At 43.0% G+C, this 17,937-nt stretch overlaps 1 protein-coding gene across 3 annotated transcripts in view; it reads right to left on the bottom strand.

Moving 5' to 3' along the window:
* Positions 1 to 3,516: 3,516 nt before the first annotated feature.
* nsd1b (nuclear receptor binding SET domain protein 1b) overlaps positions 3,517 to 17,937 on the bottom strand; it is a 42,771-nt gene continuing 28,350 nt past the window's right edge. For all 3 annotated transcript variants that reach the window (XM_088012211.1, XM_088012210.1, XM_088012212.1), the window contains 9 exons: positions 17,548 to 17,753; positions 17,353 to 17,465; positions 16,400 to 16,546; positions 16,172 to 16,294; positions 15,990 to 16,106; positions 15,416 to 15,557; positions 15,236 to 15,342; positions 8,722 to 8,923; positions 3,517 to 8,065 (listed from right to left, as the gene is read on the bottom strand). In XM_088012211.1, the coding sequence (XP_087868337.1) occupies positions 7,437 to 8,065; positions 8,722 to 8,923; positions 15,236 to 15,342; positions 15,416 to 15,557; positions 15,990 to 16,106; positions 16,172 to 16,294; positions 16,400 to 16,546; positions 17,353 to 17,465; positions 17,548 to 17,753 (1,786 nt within the window). In that variant the 3' untranslated portion in view covers positions 3,517 to 7,436. The remainder of the gene's footprint in view (positions 8,066 to 8,721; positions 8,924 to 15,235; positions 15,343 to 15,415; positions 15,558 to 15,989; positions 16,107 to 16,171; positions 16,295 to 16,399; positions 16,547 to 17,352; positions 17,466 to 17,547; positions 17,754 to 17,937) is intronic.

The raw sequence follows: 17,937 nt of genomic DNA, 5'->3' as shown, positions 1-17,937 counted from the left end.
GAACAATAGCAGACATAGAGCACAGCTACAAGTACCTGGGAATACCACAAGCAAATGGCAACCTCGATGAGGTCACAAGGAAAGGAGCCACAGCCAAATACCTCCAACGAATAAGGCAAGTCCTGAGAAGCCAGCTCAATGGCAAGAACAAGATCCGTGCAATAAACAGCTATGCCTTGCCAGTAATCAGATACCCTGCCGGAATAATTAGCTGAAGAGATGAAGGCCACGGATGTTAAGACTCGGAAGCTACTAACCATGCATGGAGGGTTCCACCCCAAATCCAGCACCCTGAGACTGTACACAAGCTGAAGGAAGGAGGCAGAGGACTAGTGAGTGTGAGAGCCACTGTCCAGGATGAAACATCCAAGATCCATAAATACATCAAGGACAAAGCCTCAACGGACGATGTGCTCAGCGAATGTCTCAGACAATGGGGAACAGAGGACAAGGTGCTGGAGGAACCATCATGGGAGGACAAGCCCCTACATGGGATGTACCACCGACAAATAACTGAAGTGGCTGATATCAGGAAATCCTACCAATGGCTGGAGAAAGCTGGACTCAAGGACAGCACGGAGGCCCTCATCCTGGCCGCCCAGGAACAGGCCCTAAACACCAGAGCAATAGAGGCTCAGAGAGAGAGAGAGGCCACCCGCGGAGGGTGAGAAGGGAATTTTTTTTAGTAACTGATCCCTTTCGCGGATTTTTTTGTGCCGTTTTTTTCACAGTGCATTGTGTTCTGCGTCGTGATTGGCTAAACAGTCTCCGAGCTCCTTCTCTACCTGTGTGCCAATAACATTATGGTATTTAAATATAAGTAATACAGATTGGCCATTCAGGAGATGAAAGCTGAAAACTTTGAATGCCAGCTGGAAAAAAACTGTGGCCAGAATCAGCGCAAAACCGACCGGAGGCTTTACTAGATCCATCGCTCTGCCGCAGATCCAGCTGTGAATCTCACAGGGCAGCTTGGAGGAGACGCTTTAATGACACGACTCCGGTCTTGTGCGAAATTCTGTTCCACTGTGAAAATCTGTTCCCCTGCGTCGGGAGCGCGCAGTGGGGTAGACTACTCAAGACCTCGTTTATTTATGTATTGTTTTTATTTTGATAGCTGCCGATTAAACTGGAAGTTACAACATTGACATGATTATATGAGTAGTTTTTACCGAGAAATGGTCAGATCCGCCTCTCTGGCTGCAATGCGCGCTCCCGACACAGGGGGCAGATTTTCACAGGGGAACACGCACATCCGCTGATCTGAAAACAGGTTTTGTTCTTTGGTTTCAATGTAGAGTATTTAATTATGCTGTATAATAATTGTAAAAACTAAAGGTAACTACTTAGCGGATTTCACTTATCGAGGGTTATTTTCGGAACGCAACCCCTGCGAAAAATGAGGGATCACTGTAGTATTAATTAATACTAATTAAGTAAGTATATGCTTACTTAATTAGCTGTAATATTTTTTTACCACTTATGACAACAAACCTTTCGCTATCCAGTGACTTTAAGACACATTTAATTTTTTTAGACTATCTTTTAAACTTCCTGTAGCTGCTAACTGTGTCGTATTGCTAATGCTAATTTATAGCTTAACAGAACCAATTTCTTTTTATTTGCCCATACTTTTACCAGACCAGACAATACGCTGACCTATGTGCAGTTTAAGTTGTTACCAATTATTCTGAAAGTCTAAACTTTAGTTAACAGGAAATTAGAAACTTTTATAATATGTAGTGTAGAAAGTTCTACCCAACATGTTGTAAATGATATTTTATATCAAATGCTTTCTATATATACTGAACAAAATAAACGCCCCATGTCCAATGGACTCTTTGGTACGGCGTTGACGTCACATCTGCATGAGCCAATGCGGCTCACTTGTTTCCGCTTTGAGTTACCATGACAGCTAGAAAAGACTAAGTCGTATTTCTTAGTCTAAGTCGTATTTCAGACGCAAAAAAAAGCAATACTATGAACATTGTTGTCATATATAATGGGCTTTTAAGCTTTCATTAATTTCCAAACAATCCTGAATTAAGAAAATGGAGGCTTGTAAATATCCGTTGCTACCAGTTAAAGCTAACGTCGCACAGCAAAGTTTGCAGCCTTCACTTCACTCCGGATCAGCTTCTTCAGCCTAAAACTACCGGAGGAGACGGATGGTAAATAAAGGAGCCTCCTGAGTTGTTTCCATGGAGTCACTTCTGTATTCAGCCTGAAAGAGTTTATGGGAACCAGAGAGCAGACCAGAGCCAGACAGCCGAGCGGCTGATCCGCCTGTACATCCTGCTGTAAACACCGTCCTATCTGAGCTCTGAACAAGAAACATGCAAAGGTAATAAAATGAAATAACACGGAGACATGAAGCAACACGGTCATATTTTTCTAAAAGCAGCAACTTTGAACCTGAACAGCGGAACCAGATCTCTGACACCAGAGCTGCGCTACTGTCAAGCTATGAGGCTTGTTGAGCTCCGTCAGGCTTCAGAACCGGAACCTCCCCGTCAGTCTCTGACACTAACGACAATAAACACACGTTAACAGGAAAATAAGGCACAGACATTGTCCGTTAGAATGTTTAGATTCTTAAATAGCACATTTTTACAAGAACAATGTCCGAGAATATTGCCTACTAGCATAAGCCAAGTGAAAGTAAAACTCACCTTCGTGTCCGTGAATATAACGAGGCGAACATCTTAACCTTTCTCCAGCTGACTTGTTGGGGCTTCGGGTCGATGTTCATCATCGGCCAAGCCCTGCAGCACCTGGTGTAAAATGACATTTCCAATAGATCGGAAACGACCCGAACGCGGAATGAACATTTGCTGACAATTTATTGTACCAAACTAATATTTCTCTTGGTTTGTGTATAATGTTTAGTCCAGTGAGCATCACTCAGTGAGTTCTTTACTCAGTGCATTGTGGGACATGTCCACTGGGTGAAAACAACTGGACAATAAAAGGCCCCAACACGTCACATGATGTCTCCAGTCATAAAGCCTCAGATGTTCTGTGGAGCCGTTGGCGTGTTGGATGCAGGACGTCCAGCAGAGCAGCAGCTCCGGTATCGAACCGCCGGCTGTTTCAGAGCTGGTTTCCAACAGACTGCAGATCCTCCTCATCCTCGTCTGACCGACTCCAGATCGCCACATCGGCTCGTCCATCGGAGGATCGGCTCAGACCAGCGACACACCCCTGATCGGTCTGAACAACAGACGCATCAAACCTCAGACTGTCTGTAACCGCTACGGGAAGCCGACTGAGTCAGAATCAGACTCCTCATCCTGACCCCGATCATGACTGTCAATCCGCTACAAACGGCCGAACCACGATATCAATGCCGATATGAAGATCAGTAATTACTGAAAATATAGTTTGAGTTTATCTATATATTGCGTAACCCAAATGTTCATAAAACTCTGACATTTGACACGGGGCTTATATTTTTGTTCAGTGTAGTTTTATGTTTGAAATATATATCTCAATAACAGACCCCAGACAAACGAGTTTAATGTAATAACTTTATTTTTTATATGTTTATACAGGAGTTTATTTTAACAGGTCAGTTGAGCTCAATAAGTCAAAGTTACACTGGAATGAAACGGAACCAGTTGGCCAATTGTAAAAAGGCATTTGTAAAGAGATACGACTCACAGATGCAAAAGCAATCTTTAAAAACGTCTCAGACAAAACACACTTGAAGGCGTTGGGAGACAACACACACATCAGATGAAGCTTGAAGAATCTGTTAATCCCACATCTTTAATCCCAGCTTCAATCCCACTGAACAGTCAGGGACAAGCACAGCATGTTGCTCTCCCTCCTGGTCATTTGTGCGTCTTAAATAATGACATAAAGCACCTGGTGCTGCAGCCTAGCCAAAGCATTCACCGGCCTTTTAGCGTTTTGTCCCATTACAACCACAAACTTCCATGTCTTTTATTAACTTTTGTTATTAAGGGAAGAGAAACAAACAATCCAGATTATTTAACAACAGTCATTAGTCAGAGGTTTCCTCAGAGAAGTTGCAACACAGACAGCTACAGCAGATACGTTGCACCCACTGCTATAAGCATCTATAGAAACTTCACTGCAAAAACACAAAATCTTCCGAGTATTTTGGTCCAGTTTATAGTGCAAATATCTTGAACTCGAAAAAGGAACTTTTCAGCAAAATACAGGATCTTATTTTAATAAAATAAATCCTTAATATTGATGAAACAGTTCTAGTTCCATTGACAGATTATTTCACTTTAACGTGGGATTAATGCTTAAAGTCAAATACTTTGCCAGTGAAACTACAATTTATTTAAAAAAATCAACATTAATGATTTATTTTATTAAAATAAGATCCTGTATTTTGCTGAAAAGTTACATATAAAGTTATTTTTTCATATTTCAAGTTCAAGATATTTGCACTAGAAACTGAGCCTAGTTTATACTTGTAAGATTTTGTGTTTTTGCAGTGTTGAATTGTTACGAGTTAAAACATTTAGTTTCAGTTTCTATTAAAATGTCAAGTTTGAATCTGAAAACAGCAGAAAGGTCAAAGGTCAAGGTGTGGAGAACAGCAGTTAGATTATAAATCATTAATCAGAGCAAATGGAAACAACAAACTAAGAAATATAACGGCTGAATACAAATGCAAGCCGCACCTTTCAGATTGTTGTTAAGCATTTTGAAAATAATTCACAATGAAACGATTAACATTAAAATATTAATTCTGCATTAAGATGAAAAACAAAACACCTGTAAATGTTTCAGATTCTGTTAAAAATCTCCCAGGCATCTTCTTCTATACAATTATTAATCAGTTAATAATCAATTATCGTCTGTTCTCTGTATTGATGATCACTTTTTCTCATGTTGATATGTGAAGGATTATCTGCAGATTCAAACGTTCATTAAACGAATGAAAGCTCACAGACTGAATCGTTTTTTGAATCTTTTGCATATTTTTGATATTTTATCAAAAATATTAACCGATTAATTGATTGCTAAAATAATCAAAAAATGAATCGTTAACTGAAATGGTTATTAGTTTAGCTCTAAATGAAAATACACTGAAATTTGTGGTTGTGAAAAGACAAAATGTATAAAAGTTCAAAGGTTTAAATACTTTGTCACTGAGTTTAACATGAAATTTCCTTTAATTCAAGTCCTTGGATCCTTGGATTCGTATTTTTAGCATGAAATGATCAAATACAGTTTGACAAACAAATTATTAAAAAGTCAATCTGATTTTCTAAGTGGTGGAGTTTCATCCTCCAGCGGACGCCGGCCCGGTTCCAGGTTCCAGGTTCGTTCCGGCAGCAGGAGGTCCAGGTGATCCGACCCGATCGAGGCCGGAACCAAACGGATCTGGAGGCGAGACGTTCAGAAACAAAACGTCCCAAAGCTGGAGGTCAAACTGTGTGACCTCTGACCCCTGAAGACTGAAATCTGTTTCAGGTTCAGAGATTATTATCACTTCATAAATAAACTGAGGATGATGGATAAATGTCACTTTATTTAGAAATCTATATAGTATTAATACTTCTGAGTTCTTTATTTATAGGTTCAATTTATTTATGCTTCCATGATTTTAATGTTTCTCCTAAAATCGATTAAATCCTTTAATGCTGCTTCGCTCTGCACTGCAAAAACACTAAATCGTTTGTCTGGTTTCTAGTGGAAATATTTGATTATTCTGAAAATTAGACAAAAATAAATTCAATGTCATTTTTAGTTAGAAATAAAATAATTCCAATATTAAGGAATTATTTACAAAAATAATTCCTTAATATTGATCAAAACTTCTTGTTCCACTGTCAGACGGTTTCACACCGTTGCCTAGCAATGCCAGCCACGCCCGGCCTGTTGCCTAGCAACCCAGTTCTGGTTCCACCAGCAGATTATTTCTCTTATAACAAAATATTTTTACGTTACAGTGAAATAATCTGCGTCTTTATCAACATTAATGAATTATTAGCTTTAGCTCCTTATCCTGGTGAAACGTTTCCTGTAAGTTATCAAACCACACTACAGGCCGACCTCCGACCTCCGACCTCCCAGTCATCAGCAAAGTTATTGAAAAAGCTTCAGCAGTTAAATAGCTTTCCAACGATAACCGACCGCTTTGACTCCTTCCAGTCTGGTTTCCATGGTTGCCACAGCACGGAGACTGGCCTAGTCAAAGTGTTCAATGATATCCGTATAAATATGGACTGTGGGAGAACCACAGTGCTGGTTCTGGTTCTGTTGGACCGCAGTGTTGATCATGTTACTGAACCGACCGGAGAGTTGGGTCGGACTCTCCGGTCCAGTGCTCAACTGGTTTGAATCTTACCTAAAGAACAGGGATTTCTGTTTCAACTGGAAACCTCTCATCACAGAGGTCAAAGGTCACATGTGGGGAACCCCAAGGTTCAATCCTAGGACCCTCCTATTCAATATCTACATGCTCCCACTGGCTCAGGTTATAACAGGAAATAAGATTAGCTACCATAACTATGATACACAGCTCTACATCATGATGTCACCAGGTGACCTTTGACCCCATCCAGTCACTGAATAGATGCTTAGAACAGATAAATGTGTGGATGAGACAAAACTTTCTCCAGCTGAACAGAAACAAAAGTGATGTTATCGGACCTAAAGAGGAGCGATCTAGAGTAATAGATCTAGAGTTACAGATCTAGAGTAATAGATCTAGAGTTACAGATCTAGAGTTATAGATCTAGAGTTACAGATCTAGAGTTATAGATCTAGAGAAACTCATCCAGGCGTTTATCTTCGGTCTCATTGTTTCCTGCAGCAGCGTCTTCACAGGTCTGACCACCAAATCGATCCTCCAGCTGCAGCTGATCCAGAAGCTGCTGCTGCTGTTCTGACTAGAACCAGGAAGACGAAGACATAACACCAGATCCACAGTCCTACAGCTGTAGCTCAGAGAACAGACTGTAAAATCCTGTTAGTCTATAAATCACTGAACAGTTTAGCACCACAACCATTAAAGATCTGCTGCTGTTGAATCAACCTGCCAGACCCTCAGGTTCTGGTTCTGGTTCTGCTCTGCATCCAGAACCAGAACCAAACGAGGAGAAGCAGCATTCAGCTTCTATGCACCACAGATCTGGAACAAACTTCCAGAAAACTGAGAAACAGCAGAAACACTGACTTCCTTTAAATCCAGACTCCTGGTTAGTTTTATTAGAATCGTGATCAATTTATCGACGGCATCGACTTAATGTCACGTTTTATTGTTGATTCTCTGCTGCATGACTTTGTGTTTCTGTGTTTGTGATGTAAAGTCTTTGAAAAGCCTGCTGCTGACATGCTGCACAGAGAACATTTGATTGATTTCAAATAAACTCGGATATTTGCTCTGGACAAAAAAAACCTGATTTTGTGTTTTTGCAGTGCAGTTATCAAAATAATTCTGCGTATCAATCGTCATTGTCATCATCTTCATCTTCATCTTTGAGCTCCAGGTATTCCAGTCCCTCGTCTTCATCATCTTCCTCCTGGGGGTCCCACTTATTTCTAATTACTTCCTCCTCCTCCTCTTCCTCCTCCTCCTCAGCCAGCTCCTCCTCCAGGACGTCGCGCTCCTCTTCGTACGAGGAGATGGGTGAGTAGTGCGGCAGGTCGAATCTGTGTGGGCTGCTAGAAGGCGGCGAGGTGTTGCCATTAGCAACTGGGATGGTGATGGGCACCGGGATGGAAAACGAAGGGAATGGCTCTGGACCGCCACCACCGCCAGCCTCCTTCGTGTTCCCGCCGCCACCGGTCCGGCTGAGATGACCGGCAGGGATGACGGCCATGCCCAGCCCACAGGTCAGGGCCCCAGAGGTCAGGGCCCCAGGGTCAGGCCGGTACTCCCGGATCTCCCCCGGCTCCAGTGGCTCCGGCCCACAGGGGTCGTGTTCGCTGCAGCAGAGCTTCCCGTCCAGCTTGGAGATGAAGAGCAGGCCGTCACGGTGCTGAGGGCAGTAGGAGCTGGGACACATCTCACAGAACGACGCCGCCTCCTTCCCACAGACGTCACACTGATGCCAAGGACACTCCCAACGACCTTCAACCAAACAGACATACAGGCAACAATCCAGGAAAACATGAAGGATGTTTCCCTCCTTCAGTCCGGTCAACCCGGTTCTACTGGACCCAGAACTCCATCATCTGCTCCACCTCCAGCTGCTGTGGTTCCGGTTGGAGGATTTCTCTTTAGTCTTTGGTCTCCTGGTCTTTAGCCTAAAGAGAAATCCTCCAACCGCTAAAATCCTCCATCTTGTTTCCATCTGGTGAAGAAGGAAGTTGCTCTCAGTGTCTTCAGAGGTTTTTGTGTCGTTTCCTTCAGTGGTTCTTGGTGCAGCGCCCCCACAGGCCAGGAGGGGAACAGGTTGGTTTTACTCAGAACCACAGCAGCTGGAGGTGGAGCAGATGATGGAGTTCTGGTTCCAGTAGAACCGGGTCGACCGGACTGAAGGAGGGAAATCATCTTTAATCAGTTTTATTAATAAACTCTTAAAGTCATTTGGAACAGAAAGTACTCTTCTCTTACAGTTAATAGGACTTAATGATTTTGTGCTTAAACTGTAATGAATATTTTGTAGCCCAGGTCACCTGTATTTATGTGGCCATCTTGAGTCTTGAAGGCCACATAAATATCTAGGGCGTGCCAGATTTGGCCTGCGGGCCTCGACTTGGCCCCCAGTCCTGAAGGTGTCTGACCTGCGGGCCTCTTGGTGAGGTTCAGGCAGTCTGCATGGTAGACTTTGGGACATCCTGGCTTCTTGCAGGACACCATCTGTCCTCCGTCTCCGCAGCTGAAGCACTCGTCCTCCCTCTCTTTGGTCGGCAGCGCCTTCTTCTTCTTCCGGCCGTGGCCCCGCCTCCTCAGCTTGCGGCCCTTGTCGTCGGATGGAGGGTTGTTCTGTTTGGACAGCGTCGGGTTAGCGTGTGTTACGGAGTAAAGCTTCTTCTCAAACAAGACGGAGGCTCGTATTTCTTTTACTGAACCTTTCTGTTCAGTATTTATTGAAGAGGAAAAAAACGGCGTCAGCCGATAAAAACAGAACAACAGCAACAACAACTGCTCGTAACCAAGCAATAAAATCAACAAAGCAAGATAGTGACTAAACAGTAACAGATCCTTAAGCATTCTTCAAAATAAAAGACTTCCTCTATTCAAATAAATCATGTCTTACACTGAAATATATTTCACTTCGCCTTTGTAATTGTATACAATCATATTCAATATAATAATAATAATCATCATGTAAATTATGCTTAACATATAATTGTAATCAGTCACTTATCATGCAAATATACTGAACAACATAAGTGTAAAAAAGTCACAACATCCTCCCACCCGATGAACAACTGTTCATCTGTGTAGGATTTACCTTTCATTTAAGATACTTCTAAAGGGTACAATAACTGAATAGGCCTGCGTAACAAGCCACCAGTCGAAGTACGAACATTGCATGAACGTATGAGACCATCCCTGCCTGGGAAGACCTCTACAATTCTACCCATTTTCCATGTCTGTCTGGGTGTATTGTCCTCCCCCAAAAGAACTACATCTCCTACTTTAAGTAGTGTTGGAGTAGGACTGTTCACCCTGTGGGCTGATTTTAAGTCCATCAAATAATCTCTGCGCCAGCGTTTGCAAAAGCCTATCAAAAGTTTCTGTTGGTATTTCCACCTTCTACCTAGCTGTTCGCGATTTGCAGTGAGAACCTGATTTAGGTGAGGTGATGGAATAATCTTTGGTGGCAAGGAAGTTAAGCGTTTACCAACTAAGAAATGAGATTGGGTAAGTGGCTGGGGCTCTAATGCATCACTAGTTACATAGGACAGAGGCCTGGAGTTCAACACTGCCTCAACTTCAGTAAGAACAGTTGTGAGCTCCTCAAAGCTCAAAGATGCTTTCCCCAGTACCTTTCTTAAGCATGTTTTTACAGATCTCACAAGCCTTTCCCAGAATCCCCCCCACCAAGCTGCTCGCTCAGCGATAAACTTCCACGTGATTCCCTTGTCAGTGAAAAACTCTGTGAGTGTCGATCCTAAGATGTTTTGCCATAACTCCTTTAAATCCTTGTCAGCCCTTTTGAATGTTCTAGCATTGTCAGAGTAAATGACCCTACAAAGACCTCGTCTTGCAATGAATCTCTTTAAGGCCAATAAGAAATTCTCTGTAGTCTGATCTGAGACCAACTCTAAGTGTACTGCTCTTGTCACTGCACATGTAAACAGTGCTATATATGATTTTACAGACCCGTCCTTAGTTTTAACATATAAGGGTCCAGCAAAATCTACACCAGTAACTTCAAAGGGAGGTGATTCTGTTACTCTGTCTCGAGGTAAGGGAGCAGTAATCTGTTGTGCTGCCTTAACCTTTAGTTTTTTGCAGATGTAACATTTTGAAACAATGTTTCTTACAAGCTGTCTGCCTCTCAAAATCCAATATTGTTCTCTAACTTGAGTTAATGTGTCTCTTACACCAGAATGCATCACTCTTTCGTGACATGACTGAACTAATAGTTCAGAATACTTGTGATTTGTCGGTAGTATCCAAGGGTGTTGTTCTCTGAAACTAAGATCTGAATTCTGCAGCCTTCCCCCAACACTTATTAGACCATTTTCATCTAAGAATGGTTTCAAATCTTTGATTTTAGAATCTACCTTCACATTTTTGTTTGACCTTAACTGCAATATTTCAGAACTGAAACAACTCTCTTGTGTTGACTTAATCCAGTACATTTCAGCTGCACCAAGTTCTTCTGTACTTATCTCTCCCTGAACCTTCAGATAAGATCTTGTGTTATTAACAAACCGCTTTACCCATGCAGTGATTCTTAACATGGTCTTAAGCTTGCTGTACCTTTCTAAGTTTAACAGAGGTTCAGTTTGCTCAGTGCCAGTGAACTGCACGACAGTCTCATACCCAGACCTCAGCTCTGCATTCACTTCATCCACTACATAGTCACTACAAATGTTCAGTTCCTTCTCATCCGTAGACAGTGAAGTGGGTCCCTTCCACCACAGCTGGCTCTTAATAAGGCTCCGAGCATGGTAACCCCGCGTAAGAAGGTCGGCAGGGTTCATTTTGCCAGCACAGTGGGACCAGAGTTCTGGATTTGTGAGCCCTTGTATTTCTGCCACTCTGTTGCTCACAAATGGTTTCCATCGACGTGATGAGCTGCGGATCCAGTGAAGCGTGATCATAGAGTCCGTCCACATGTTGAGCTGGTTTTTCTCCATGTTCAATGGCTTAAGGAGGCTGTGTCCTAATCTTGCTCCAATAAGTGCACCCATGAGCTCCAAGCGAGGTAATGTCATTTTCTTTAATGGTGCTACTCGTGACTTGGAGGCCACAAAACTGTTAATAGTCTCTTCTTGGTTGTTTTGTCCTTGAAGATATGCCACGGCACCGTAAGCCTTTTCACTTGCATCACAGTAGACATGCAACTTTACAGTGTGTGACTCTTTGTTAATCTCAGTGTGGTACCACCTGGGAATAGACACCAGGTGTAACAGTGGTAACTCCAGACACCATTGCTCCCACTTCTCTTCTAAGTCAGTAGGTAATGGTTCATCCCAACTCAGTCCCTTTTCCCACATCTCTTGGAACAGGCACTTTACTCGGACTGTAAAAGGAGTAAGAAATCCAATAGGGTCGAATATACGGGCTGATGTTCTTAGTACACTTCTTTTTGTATTTTCTCTGTCTTTCAAAATGTCCATTAACCCCTTTTGATCAAACACAAAATCATCGTGTTCCGGTCTCCAAACCAGTCCAAGTACTTTAAGCACATTTCCACTGGACTCTGTATCACCAGTGAGCTCTACTCCATTTTCTTTCCACATGGCTTTCAGATCAGGTGAGTTGGTAACCCATTTGCAGAGGTTCATGCTTGCCTGAGAGAGAATGTGCTTTGCTGCAGTTGTTATGTGAAGAGCATCCTGCACAGTAGGTGAGCTTGAAATAAAGTCATCTACATACATAGAGTCTCTGAGAGCCTGTACTGCCTTTGGCTGTTTTCTTTCAAATTGTTTGAGATGTTTTCTGATAGTGGCAGCAAGCAAGAATGGGCTGGGAGTTACTCCAAAAACAACTCTTTTCATCCTTAAGACACGCACCTCATTTTTCCAGTCCTTAGCTAAAGGTCTGTGCATCCACAAGAACCTGACAGCATCTCTGTCCTTTTCTGCTAGTGAGATTTGAAGAAAGGCCTTAGTTATATCAGCAGTAAATGCTATCTTGTGCAATCTGAACTTTATGAGCACATCTAGCAGGTTTGGGTTCAGGTTAGGTCCAGTGTACAGACAATCGTTGAGGGATGGACTGTTTGTCTCATGTGAGGATGCATCAAATACCACTCTAAGTTTGGTAGTGGCCTTTTCTTCTCTTATTACAGCATGATGAGGCATGTAATATTTCACAGTCTGTTGATTCATTTCTGGTTTTCCATCTGCAACCTCCTCACAGATACCATTTTGAAGATAGTCTTCTATTACATCGTTGTATCTGGCAAATAAATTTACATCAGTCTTCAGCTTTCTCGTTAGATTCTCAAAGCGTTTCTTCGCTACCCTGAAGTTGTCTGGAAGCTGGTCTTTGTCACATTGCCAGGGTAACTCAACTTGGTACCTTCCGTCTTCAAATGTTGTTGTTTGTTCAAAACGTTGCATAATTTCTGAGTCCTCTGGGTTTTCTGACTGTTTATTTACAATACCCAGGGACTCCACCTCCCAGAATGCATGCAACTGATTGGACAGCTGGGTGTCTTCGTTCAAACTAATGTGCATACACGTGGTGTCTGTAACACTGGAGGTAGTCACTGGTCCCTGTAAAGCCCATCCAAAGAGGGTTTCAACTGCCACTAATGAATCTGTAACCCTTTGGACCTTTCCAGTAACAGCCTGCCAGTAGTAATCTGCTCCAATTAACATCTGCAACTCTTGTTCATTAGCACCCTCTAGTGGAAAGTCTCCAAGCTGCAGTCCTCTTTTCTTAATCTCTGCTTGAATGGGCTCAGTTGGTACCTTTATTACAGCGGTGCACACCTCGGGGGTCTCTACAGCATCTATTTCGATTTTCCGTTCAGCGTTCCACACATTTTCAAGTTGAACTCTCACTATGTTGCGTTTTTCCACTACAGGACTGGTGGAACCAAAAACATGGAGGTTTAGTGTCTCTTGCCTCACAACTTGCAGTCCTAGGGCTCGGACAATGTCTCTGTGCACAAAACTACGCTGGCTACCTCCATCTAACAGACAGCGAGATATTCTTTTTTCTTTTGGTCCTACAGCCCATGCCTTAACCGTTTGGAGCAATACTGTGTTCTGAGTATTTGTCTCCACTTTGACTGGGCTGGTCAACGAAGACAACACAGCTTCTGCATTTCCACTATTACTTGTACTGTCGACTTCTGGTTTAGCTTCAGATTGTTCACAAACTGACAAGTGGTGTTTTCGATTGCACTGTCTGCACAAAATCTTCACTCTGCAGTATTTCGCAATATGTTTCGGGCCCAGGCAGACAAAACACCGTCCAAGCCTTTTCAGTTTCTCCCTGCGTGCACTTATTGTAAAACCAGGACAGTTCTCTGGTTTGTGGTCATTACCGTCACAAAACACACAGGTTTGTGGCACGACGCTGGCTGTGTGCAAAGCAGTCGCTGATGGAATGCTCCACTTTCTAGGTTGATCACAGGCATAGGATGGCTTACCCACATGCTTGTGTTGTGGGCTCGGGCTCTTCAATGTGTGGCCTGGTCTGGTCAGCAGAAGCGCCCGTTCTCTGCTTTGCACTTCATTTTGCAGAAACTGAATCAATTCTGGGACTTTCCATTCGTTAGTTGAGTTTTGTTGCCGTGTATAAGCAAGTGCTATGTCTTCTGGAATAAGCTGTAGCAACACTGGACATAGGAGACAGCCGTAAGTATCACTTTGCACTCCAAGAGACTCCAAGCTGCGTATCTGGATCTCACATTCATCATAAAGGTGCCTCAAAGCTGCAACATCAGATGATCTTCTCACAGGTGTCAAGTTCAGCAATTTAGACATATGAGCACTTATCACAATATCCTTCCTTCCAAAACGATTCTGGAGTAACTCTATTGCAGCATCATAGTTGACATCTGTCATTGTCAGTCCTGCAATAGTACGAGCAGCTGCTCCACTTAGGTAAGATCTCAGGTAAGTGAACTTGTCTGTCTTACTTAGTCCATCATTTCTGTGAATGGCTGATTCATACTGTGACCAGAATTCCTGCCATTGGCTTATTTCTCCATCATACTTGATTATCGTTAGTTTGGGCAGTTTAACCGTCTGTTTGGATTGTGATGAAAATGAGCCGTTGTTTACGTCACTCACATGCGCTCTCAGGGTGTCTGTAGCGGTCTCCTGCAATCCAATAACGTTGGTGGTGCGAACCTTCCAAATGAGAATCCGGTCCGTGTAATCCTGTGAATTCGTTATCTCAGTGTCCAAGTCTTCAATTGACGTTTCATCTTCTATGCTCTTGTCCAAATCCAATAAAATTTCCTCCTTAGAAGATAAAACTGCCAGGAACTCACGCAGTCTATCCATATCGGGACTCTCTTTGCCCACCTCATCTTCTAGTCGAGTTAACAGCTTCGTCGTCGCTGTTCGGATAGTCGACCGTTTCCTCTTTAACCGCTCCAGTCCTTCCGTCATGTTGGCTGCTAAACTGAGCCTTAGCTTCACTTCGTTCAAAAAAATCAAAAAATTTCTTATTCCCGGGTTTCGGCACCAAAATGTAGCGGAGTAAAGCTTCTTCTCAAACAAGACGGAGGCTCGTATTTCCTTTACTGAACCCTTTTGTTCAGTATTTATTGAAGAGGAAAAAAAGGGCTTCAGCCGATAAAAACAGAACAACAGCAACAACAACTGCTCGTAACCAAGCAATAAAATCAACAAAGCAAGATAGTGACTAAACAGTAACAGATCCTTAAGCATTCTTCAAAATAAAAGACTTCCTCTATTCAAATAAATCATGTCTTACACTGAAATATATTTCACTTCGCCTTTGTAATTGTATACAATCATATTCAATATAATAATAATAATCATCATGTAAATTATGCTTAACATATAATTGTAATCAGTCACTTATCATGCAAATATACTGAACAACATAAGTGTAAAAAAGTCACAACAGCGTGTGTTTCTGTCCGTATCATGGAAGGAGCCGGTCTCAGGCCGGGAGCCTCACCTTTGGCCTCACGCCCAGGAAGCCGCTGCAGTTTGCGGAGCCGCATTTACAAACCGTCTTACCGTTGCCCAGACACTCCAGGTTGTAGTTGAAGGTGAGCTCTGTGCCTGAGGGAGGAACGGTCGTTACACCGGGGCTTTGAACGTTTTCATTTCCTTCCTAAGCAGGAAGTTCAGTGACCTGCAGCGATGTCCACCAGGGCGAACAGTCCCACCCGCGTGTCTCCGCTGACCGTCCACTTCTGCGTCTCACAGTTGGGCTGGCAGCTGTGGTTCATGAAGCGAGCCTCGTTGCCCTTCGGCCCGGCGTCGATTATTCTGTCCTGAAACCAGAGGCAGGCAGAGGAGAGACTCACGGTTGGCTAAGCTAGGTTGGTGGTATCAACTAACGCCCTCCCTCTGTGGTTGCCTAGCAACAACCTGCTGGGTAATGTGCAGGTCAAAGTTTCGTCTCATAACTGCTTAGAAATGAATCATAACGGAGTGAAGGGACAAAATGAGTTAAGCTGCATAAACAGGGAAGGTCGGCATTCCCTGTTGAAAACGTTTCGTCCTTGTCTAGCCTGAACTTTGCTTTTTTCCTGAGTAAAAGATTTTCGTTTGTATTTTTCCTCCAAACAGGATGTGTTTTACTTTGGGACATGTCACTTCCTGTCAGGCTGCGCTGCAGAAATTGGATCAGCGTGTCGTTAGTTAGATTTTCTTGAAGTTTCTGTTTGAGTTTAAGGTTTGTTGTTGATGGATGCGTGACGCACCTTGTCCAGAGTTAACATGTAGAAGTTGCAGATGTCGTTCTCCTGGGCGTGTCTGATCCTCGACCTGCACTCGTCTTCGCCGATCACCTCCCCGACGTATTCGGTCACAAACTGACCCTGAGAAAGAACCAGCTGGAGATTTATCGACGTCCCTGGTGACGGCGGCGCTCGGTTGGACTCACCTTCTTGATGTCGTGGACGCAGCGAAGGCCCCAGCCGCGAGACAGAGTCCGGAAGATCTGCACCTGGCTGTACTGGCGCTTGGTGAAGGCCTGGTTCAGGCACCGCTCACCAGCCGGACACACCTACAGGGGCAGCCCCAACTTACTCCTGTCACTTTTTACCAGGTCTAAATTCCACTCAGAGAAATGAAATGATTCATGGAAAGTGGAAAGACGCGGTTCCGCTACCTGAGGGTGGCACTCGTACAGCAGCATGCGGTTGATGCATTCAGAGTCGTTCCCACACGGACTCTCGTCTGTCGCCTTGCAGTTGCAGCGCGGGATTTCTGACAGGTCAGCAGTCAGGATCTGAACCTTCCCAATCGGACGATTCACCTGCACAGGCCGACGCTTAGAGTTACAGAAGCTCTTAAAAACTAATCGATTACTGATTTAAATCACTGATTAATGATTTAAATCACTGATTTAAATCATTAATCAGTGATTTAAATCATTAATCAGTGATTTAAATCAGTGATTTAATGATTTAAATCACTGATTAATGATTTAAATCACTGATTTAAATCATTAATCAGTGATTTAAATCAGTGATTTAATGATTTAAATCACTGATTAATGATTTAAATCACTGATTAATGATTTAAATCACTGATTTAAATCACTGATTAATGATTTAAATCACTGATTAATGATTTAAATCACTGATTTAAATCACTGATTAATGATTTAAATCACTGATTTAAATCAGTGATTTAAATCAGTGATTTAAATCAGTGATTAATGATTTAAATCATCTGTCAGTGACTTCATGGTTCTGCTGCTCCAAAACTTAAAGATCTGTTGTTTTCTTTTTCTTCTCATATCTTTCATTTCAAAATGTTCACAAAATAAAATAAAGCAATATTTTTCATTTTATCACAATCTATTAGCTTAGCATACTACAAAGTACCATAGCATCAGTATGCTAACAGCAGCAACGTATTGCAAAAACAAGAGCAATAGCCTAGCGTTAGCATGCTAAATGACTAGCATAGCAGTAATACTGAGGAGTTCAGCCTCAGTATTGAGAAATATCAGCATCGCATTAAACACTAAAAACATGAAGTTATTTCCAGAAGCTGCTGGTGTTTTTACTCCGTCATCATATTGTGAGCCTGCGTAACGCTGGCAGGTTTTCAGACCTTGATGTGTTTGTACGGCGGCGGCTTCCTGTCGTTCTTTCTGTCCTCCTGAAGCTGCCGAAGCTCCTTTTCTGCCTGAAGCTCACGAAATCGCACAGCCGCCTCCTCCAGCGCTGACAACGGAAATAAATCACACTCAGCATCATGAAGATGTTATTAAACGAACATAAAACCTGAATATTTGATGATCCTCACCTTTCTTGTAAGTTGCATCGACACCTTTGCCCATCCTCTCTTTGCTGTTTGCATCGACGTCCATGTAGGGGAAGACGCGGGCCTGGTAGGTCCACAGGTAATCGTTGGAGCCGAAGAAGTGAACGGGGAACTCGCCCACGTCGTGCCGCATGCGCTGGATGTTTTCTGGGATGGTTTTGGGATGGCTGACCTCCGCTGGCCACCACCTCGGGTCAGAGAGCAAAGCACGCGTTCGCTTCATCGTTTAGTTTCAGCTTTTCTGCTCAGTTACAGACAATCAAACCCCTGATGTAGGAACAAGGGAGCTGTGTATAACAATACAAAGCTTCAATCAACAGCAGAGGAGACATTTCATGGCTTCAGCTCAGTTTGGAAATAAATATCAGACCT

Source organism: Poecilia mexicana, unplaced genomic scaffold, assembly GCF_051168715.1.
Source record: "Poecilia mexicana isolate PSO_F unplaced genomic scaffold, ASM5116871v1 scaffold_14, whole genome shotgun sequence".
NCBI lineage: Eukaryota > Metazoa > Chordata > Actinopteri > Cyprinodontiformes > Poeciliidae > Poecilia > Poecilia mexicana.
This window is presented reverse-complemented; position numbering and strand designations above follow the sequence as displayed.